This window comes from Hippocampus zosterae, chromosome 17 (genome assembly GCF_025434085.1).
Source record: "Hippocampus zosterae strain Florida chromosome 17, ASM2543408v3, whole genome shotgun sequence".
Lineage (NCBI taxonomy): Eukaryota > Metazoa > Chordata > Actinopteri > Syngnathiformes > Syngnathidae > Hippocampus > Hippocampus zosterae.
Window position 1 is genome coordinate 5,793,632 of NC_067467.1, and position 8,462 is coordinate 5,802,093.

General features: G+C 44.9%; 1 protein-coding gene across 1 annotated transcript; it reads right to left on the bottom strand.

The window, feature by feature from the left end:
• Positions 1-402: 402 nt before the first annotated feature.
• rdh8a (retinol dehydrogenase 8a) lies at positions 403-7,881 on the bottom strand. The gene is made up of 6 exons (XM_052049824.1): positions 7,556-7,881; positions 3,368-3,529; positions 2,232-2,411; positions 2,031-2,124; positions 1,585-1,768; positions 403-1,491 (listed from the first exon to the last, which is right to left on the bottom strand). The coding sequence occupies exons 1-6, from the start codon at positions 7,659-7,661 to the stop codon at positions 1,264-1,266; spliced, it is 954 nt and encodes a 317-aa protein (XP_051905784.1). The 5' UTR covers positions 7,662-7,881; the 3' UTR covers positions 403-1,263.
• Between the last annotated feature and the right edge of the window lie 581 nt (positions 7,882-8,462).

Here is an 8,462-nt window from a genome sequence, read left to right on the forward strand (position 1 = left end):
CTAATGGACTTGTGCACACGCGCTAATGCCGAAAAAGTATTTCTGCACACGTTTCGTAGCCACCATGCACCTGTCGCAATGGAGATTGTTTTATCTGATCATCGTTTAAAAAAAAAAAAAAAAGAAAAAAATTTATTTAAGGAGTTGAACACGGAAGCAGGGAGAGCATCTCTAAATTGCTTTTATGCCATATATGTTTTTTTGGGGGGGGCGTAATGGGTACCAATCAATACAGTATAATGGTAACAATTTTCCTTATTTAAGTGGAGTTTTGACCTCAGAACAGCTATGTAAGGTAATGAATCTTCCATTTGGAGTCCTATCTGATCATATGAGCAGATGATATAATAATAATAACAATACATTTTATTTATAAGCACCTTTCAAAACACTCAAGGACACTTTACAATCAGGATCCATTTGAATGCAAATTGTATCCAATCAACAGTGCCATTTTGATCACATTGTAAATTTCCCCAGTGTGGGACGAATAAAGGATATCTTATCTTATTAGGTTTCTACCCGTGGCTACTGTTAATATTCACATCTTGTAAAATGTCCTTGAGTGCCCAGAAGGGAACTCGCGAGTTATCATTTTGTATTTACAGAATATTATCGTGATTTTTGTTGGACATGCACATTTATGGATCTGTCCACTGGCTGATGGTGGCTCTCATGGGTAAAGGCTGTGAAATACTGCCCTCTATCGCTCAAACAGGAGCTTCACAGCAATGCAACCGGACAATCTGAAGTACCGTGTGGACAAATATGCTTTGAAAGGGTAAATCATATTTTTTTTTATTACAAAAAAAAAAAAAAATCGGTATGAAATTTTTAAGAAATACGCGCTCTGCCTTTAAAAAGCGACATGATCGAAATTCATCAAAATTATGATTACACAGCAGTTATGACCAAGGTGACATCAGGTGTGCCACGCAATACGATTTATTCTTGGTATGCTAGGCTATGCGTTAGCATTATTTTGAATTATTATAATCATAATAATAATGACTTTGCTTCTCTTTGCGGCTGAGTCTACCGTTGTGCTTTGTCGAGCGTCCGGGGGACTTTGTGCGTTTCCTCAAGTTCATCCCATGCTGCAGTGATGACTAAAGCTCTGCCTCTTCTTATTTTCAATAAAATATATTTATGTATCTGTGCATGTACTGTACACTGTCGGATCAAGGTGCCTTCTTTTTGCATAATGTCTGATTCCGGTACCCCAGCTTGACAGTGGGAGAAGGGTGGGGGAGGGGATTGTCCTCAGTTCGGCGAAAGGGTGCGCCGGCGCAGGCAGCTGCACGTCAGGCACTTGAGGATGCTCATGGTGATGTGCATCAGAGGTCCTAAATTAAAGAGCAGGTTGTAGAAAGTGTTGACCGACAGCCCGCCGGTCTCGTCGGCGTACTTCAGGGCCACGATGGGCGTGTACAGGCTGTTAGTCAGATTCCTGAATCGGGGGCTGCTCGACTCGATCACCTTCTTAGTGCACTGGAGGGGACGACAACAAGGTCGGGATTGGCAATTGTTGTTTTTTTTTTGTTTTTTTTGGCCACGATCCAAAATCCCCAAAATCGTACTCACTTTGGCTATGTCCTCCGGCGTCTGACCCATGGCTTCGAAGATATCGATCGACGACGGCAGGTAAACGTCTTTAAAGTAACGAACCGTGTCGGCGTCCGCGCCCGGATATTCCATCTTGGCCACGTCCTCCATCATCTTTGTCTCAAACTCTGTGTGCACCGGACCGGGCTCGATCATTGACAACCTGACGAGGAACATGTCGTACCGTGAGGGAAAGAGCAGAGGTGGGAAGGGAGGATGACATTTTCTTAACGAGTCTTGTGATCGCATCCAAAAGAGATCCGATGCAACAATTTGCTAGCTCATTTAAAACTTTCCCATCATAGCATCAATTCAGAGATGTCCAATACTCTCCACCCACGACCATGAAAAAAAATAAAAAAAATAGTTGACGGGCTACGATCCACGTTGACGGCATTTCACGTCAAAGACTTGGTGGACGTTACCTGACGTTGAACTTCATCAGCTGCACGGCCATGCTCTCGCAAAAGCCCTCCATGGCGAACTTGGAAGCAGTGTAAACGTCATTGAACACAACTCCTGTTCCGGGGGACCAGCAAGAAGAACAACCAATGAATCGGTCGACGCATTACCGCTTAAGCACATACGGAAGCGAATACTCAGCCATAGGAGCAACGGATACTCACCTTGCAGACCCATGACGCTGCTCATGACCACGATGTGTCCGGACCGCCTTTTCTTCATGTCGGGCATCACCTCTTTGATCATGCGCACGACGCCAAAGAAATTGGTCTCGAACACTCGCTTCATCTCATCGATGCTGATGCTCTCCACGGGGCCCAGCAAGCCCACGCCTGCGTTGTTGACTGTCAAGACAACACACAACACACACACACACAGAAAAAAGGATGACAATAGTGTCCTTGGTTTCGGCTTTCTGGTGGCATTCGTTGAACCACCACCAGAGGTCAGTGTTCAACGCACAACAAAGACGTGTGACGCAACTGCGGGCTTTGACAAAGCACTTGTGGGTCTTGAGCAATGAGGTGAAGGGGCTTTGGACTTTGCACAAGATGCAAGTAGGCTTTTCTAAAAAGAACCTTGATACACGCTTGAGCCTTAGCACACGATCTGGTTTTATTATGAAAGAGCTTGTTTGGCGCATCGGGGAACAAAATGCATACTGCCTCTGCCTTTTGTCACTACAGAGAATACATTGTGTCTGTAGGGGGTTAGATTAAAAAAAATTGTTGGGTGGGTGGGGGCGGGGGAGGGGGGTAGCACCATTCATTTGCAGTCTGGACATAGAGAGAATCTTTTGTTTTTAAATGAGTAGCAGCTTCTCAAGAAGTCAATCACACCGCATAGTGTTGTGCTTTTTTGAAAAATATTCACTGGAGGGGTCTGAGAAGTTGCCTAATTGATATAAATGGAGGGGGGGGGGAGTGGGTGGCTGATTTGCCTGACTTCTGTGCGGGCTGAGCTCGTCAGTACGTCACTAATATGAGTCAATCTTCGCAAAGGCTAAAGAATATATGACAGAGCACTGTTGTCTGTCTTCATTTTTTTGGGGGGCGGGGGGGGGGCGAGGCGATTGCTTTGAGGGTTATACCATTGCAACATACTGTCGACGCTATATTCGGATTCAAGTGTTTTCGTCAATGGGACCGTCAACAATCCCCAATTACACCAGAGGCGACAACTTTATAGCTGTTCTATTTACTTGTGGGTCATAAAATATGAATGACTTTATCAGATGTGCTCAAATGATATATTGGGACATTCTGTGCATGTGAGGTCACGCGGGCCTCAGCTGACTCACTCAAGATGTCGATATGACGGTCTTTCACGCTGTTGATACACTGCTCGACCGATTCGTCGCTGCACACGTCCAGCGGCAGCAACACCAAGTTCTTCCCGTATGCGTCTCCCGCCGCCTCCACCAGCTTGTTCTTCTTTTTTAGGTCCCGCATGGTTGCGATGACTACAGGGGAAGAACAACACAAGGATTTTTTTTTCTTTTTTGGTAGACTTTTGATTTAGCTTTGGAAAGTGTGGATTGCTTCTTTTTATATTGCATCTCATTAGAGGGTGCAGGTGTACTTAATGTTATGGTGGCTAGTTAACAATAATGACCAACAGCACAGAGGTGTCACACAGGACTTTGAGCCCTTTGATCTGAGAGGCCACCGCTATGCAACTTCCTCCACACACACACACACACACGCGCACACACGCACAGGAGTCGTAGGGGTCAAAGTTCCTGCGACAAGCATGCCTCACAGGACACAGAGCTGATTCGGGTTGAACTTTACACGCCGGGGGCCACATTAGCCCACAATGACGACAGGGATCACATGATTAGCGACGAACGACATCCATCAACTTGGCTGCGCATATGTTTCGCTGAGTCGGCCGAGTGACGTTACCAAGGGGAGGAAAACACTCTTGCACAACGCCATCAGTCAGCCGAGGTAAACAAGGAGTTGGCCTCCAAGCGTCACCTCACTTGTCGGAGTAAACATTTTTCAAGAAAGGCAAACTGTGTTTGAGGTTTCTTACGAACAGCCAGAGTGACGGAAACACTTGAGTTATAACTTCACATTTCTTCCGTGTCATGCTAGTTGAAGGCCTAATGTGTCTTCATTTTATATCATGACTGCATTTAACCTTGTCATGACAAGAAAAGCCATATTACTACTTTTTTTTTAATCCACCAAATTATTTTATGAAAATATCCATGCATTTATTTACATCTAATCGGACTATATGAGCAACAGTGAAAATTGACCTCTTAATTGCTTGCATGGAAATAGATCTCTGGACTGCTGTAAAATGAAACAACCAAGTCTCTCTTTTGTTATCCGGACACAACAAGCCATTCTAAAAATGTGTTCCGATTGTGACAAAATTGGGACCCCTATAGCACATTTCTCTACTCATGATGATGCAACAAGCTCGCCCCAAAATCTGCCTTCATCAAGAAGGCTACAATAGAAGCACTATGACACACAGCTAAAAGATAAGCAGAGCTACACTGTGGTTGGATGCGCAGATTAGCACTGGCTAGCCAGCACATGTGTGACAAAGCAAATCTGTGACTAAATAAGAGTTTCCTACTCCCTTATTTTTTTGTTTTGGTCTTTTACGGATAGCCACTCGCTTATTTGCAACACCGCAGCTCTTCCTCTTATCATGGTAACTAAAGCGCTACTTTCTGTTGCACAGCGAGTGTGGATCAGAACGGTGGACCTGTCGTGCTAATGTTGGTTTAGTGATGCTAAATTTGTTGCCAAAAGTTGTAAAAATATCACGGTTAAGGGTAAAGTATGAGCCTTAATGGAGACTTCTTACTTTTTTCTTTTCTGATTGATATAAAAATGATTTAGTAGATATAAGCACATAACGGGGTATGACTAGATAAGTTTTTTACTTCATCCTACTCCCTTGAACATAATAACTGTGTGGAATGAAGACCGATTTCTTTCTTTTTACTTTATCTACCTTATTTTCTGTCAAATTATTACTGTATATGTTTTAAGTTCAATAAACAAACAAACAAAACAAATTAGCAACGCTAGCGCTGCTATTTTGTTGACGCTGGATATGGGTTCTGTGTGACTATTTATCATGACTAGGCCCGCTCAGATTCAAATGCAGACACTTGTGGGCACGGCGGCATCGGTAAAATTGCTGGCGGTTTTGAATACCGCAAACAGCCTCTTTAATGAGCAGTCCGTCGTCCTGTGAAGAGATATTTTGCGCCCTATAGCTACATTTTATTTCTTGGGGTTAAAATAAACAGTTGAGTTGAAATGTAGATTGAAGCGGTTGAGTCATTTTCGCAGCACGGTGTAACAACGTTGCTGTAATGTGGCTCTCGTCACATAACAGAGCCCGAAATAGACTGCCGTGCAACGGAGAGGTTTACACTGTCAACTATTATCGCGACTGAGCCGGTTGAGGACACGGCTTTGTCATGTAATGTGCGGTTCTGCAAGTACTCGGAAACTCGTGGGATGTCATGTCGCAACACGAAGTGAATTAAGTCGAATGGAGCCGCTTGCGAGGCATGCGAAAGAAATGTATGTTTGGCTGCGAAATGAACAAGGGGGCCATTGTTCTCCGGGGCTCCTGCAGGAATTAGTGGTGGGCCGCTTTAACATTCTTGTACGAACCACACTGTGTTCCGAACACGACTGTCTCTACCGGGTCGAGCTCGGTCTTTAGCGAACTAAGCGCTAGCTTGAATGCAATATTTAATCTTCTTTCCCAAAGGGGTCTTAGGGAAATTATTGGGTCACCTCCACCGCTCACAGGGCGACCGACCCCTTAAAGGCCACAGTAGGGGGGTAGAAAAAAATATTCGGAACGTGATTGTTTTCATTTAATTTGCGGTACAACGGGGAAAATATAATTAAGTATAATGTTACCGTGGAGACATTTTGTGGTTGAACATAAACACGCACAATTGGACGGCTGACGGTCGAGTTTACGGACATCGTCATGGCGATGTTTTGAGAACCGCTTTAAGGTCAGAACATCCGTGCTAATGCGTGAAAGCTGAGTGATGGCGCTCGCGAGTGGGAGTACGATCATTTACAGTCAAAACAACAAAACAGTGAGGCTTTCTTGGACTTTTAAACACAAATTCGCAGCTACTGCCGGGGACACCATTCGCATTAAAAAAATCAATCAATCAATCAATCAATCAATCAATCAATCGTGTGCATGCAGAGAGAGGAGAGAGTGTGAACGTGTGATATTTTGCCCCATCAGCAGGTAAAATGCTGTCACTTGATGTTACAAGTCAGCCAAAGAAAATGTTCATCATTGACCTGAAAAAAATGTGTTGAACTTTAACATGAAATATGTGACTGCGTGCACTGAATTAAAAAAAAAAGTCCTTTGGGAGTGTTAGCATGTAGGCCTTGGCTCTTAGTCTCTAATTCCTGCTTTACCTTTCCGGAAGTGAAAATTCAAGATGAAACTGGATTACAGAGAACAAAAGCACTGCTTCGTCATCAATGTGGTGGACATGCTGTAGTTCCGACAACAACCGGAAGGTCAATCAATACAATACATGCTGATTTACATATCAACACTCAAACAAAATGTCAGACTCATCATCTGAATGACATTCTGACCTGTGTGGTCATTTGCATAAGTCACATGACAACTAACCCCAAAATGAGTCACAAATATTGCCCCTGTTGGCAACCCCCTTCTACCCCCGCTTCAAAAGATGGACTCAAAATCGTCCGGATGCACTTAACACGAGTATGTACGCTTGATTTTGAGCTCCGGCAGTCAGGAAGAGCCTCAAGTGCAACAAAACTCACAGGGCAGGCAGGGATGGGGAAGAGATAGAGTGACAATTGTGTGGGCCGCCATCCCGCACACCAATGAACACTTCAAATGGGAGTGAGCCCTCGCTTGTACAGGTCCTAAACTTTAACCCCCCCCCTCTAAAGCGGTGGCTCAAGGGTTGGCACTGTCAGCCCATTAGACACGGCACTGAGCGGCGCGTACACCCATAATGGACAACGTTGGGAAAAAAAATACGGGTGCGATGGGGGTCGTGGCAGAGAAGTAACATGAAAGAAAAGTGACAAGCTTCTTTTTTACGATTGTGCCTGGAAAAAGTCACGTCCCTCGGCGCCCCCCCCCCCCCCCCCCCCGCAAGTAAAGAAGTGGGCTTTTACATGATAATGGTTCAAGCACGACAGAAAACGGAGGGGTGACTGATTCACGATCCTTCCGGAAAAAAAGGAGTGTGTGTGTGTGTGTGTGGGGGGGGGGGGGCAACATGGATACCATATCCGCGCGTGGACGAGACACCAAGTGCGTAAAAATATGCGTAAAAGTAGCCGAGGCGGCATGATACAGATCTGCCTGATCGACCCAAAAAAAAAAAAAAAAGTAAACACGTCCTCGTTTTTCCTAAGCCCCGCTAATATGTCTTCTGTGGTTAGCGATTTTTTTTTTTTAGCATAACAGAAATGTTTACCATGGTAACGCTTCTCATCTCTGGCCAGCGTGACGGCGATTCTCAGGCCAATGCCGGAGGAGCAGCCGGTGATCAGCACAACTTTCTGCCCACCAACGTTCGCCATGATGAGTGTCGGATGGGGCGCCGTGCAGCCTCGCAAAAGCTCCTCGGCTCCTCCGGATGCTTTCGCTCGCTCGGCCGCGACTAAAAACGGATCGCCGCGGCGGCCATGTGAGCAACTAATGCGGTCACATGTTCCAGCAGCCGGATCACCGGCCCGAAAGGACGTGGCATCGCGCGCAGGGCACACGCGCGGTTACACTTTTTAAAAATCAAGTTACAGTAATTCCTCACCCCCCCTCCCAAAAAAAAAAAAAGTCGGGGGAGTGGTGTGTGTGTGTGCGTGCGTGCGCGTGACAGAGGGGGCAGTGCTTATGTGATTACAAAGCGGGACACAATGTGACACTTTTTGTCGTTTTTTTTAACAGTACACTATTGACACGTTGTTTTGTTTATAGCTGATATTTCCGGGTTACGTCACAACCACTGACACGCTTTCATAAGGTCGGCCCAAACTATTATCTTGAAGATTTTATCTGGCTGGAAAAAAACAGGTACGTGTTAAGAACAAAAATGTCATCTAGTCATCACACCATTAAACTCTATCATGTTAAACCTTCCACCGAAAAAAAAGCAAAATGTGCTAAGCATTCCACGTTATCCATGAGCAAATTCCTAAATTTATGGTGAGATTCAACAATTTTACCTCCATCCTGAAATTCGGCTTTTTTTAAGAGTCTCACGAACCCATTTCGATTGATTCGACAGTTCTTCAGCTTTCAAAGAAGTCACTTTATGCCTAAGGTTGTGCTGCCATCTTGTGGTCAGAAGGGATAGTACAGGCTCAGTGAATGCGGCAAAGAAT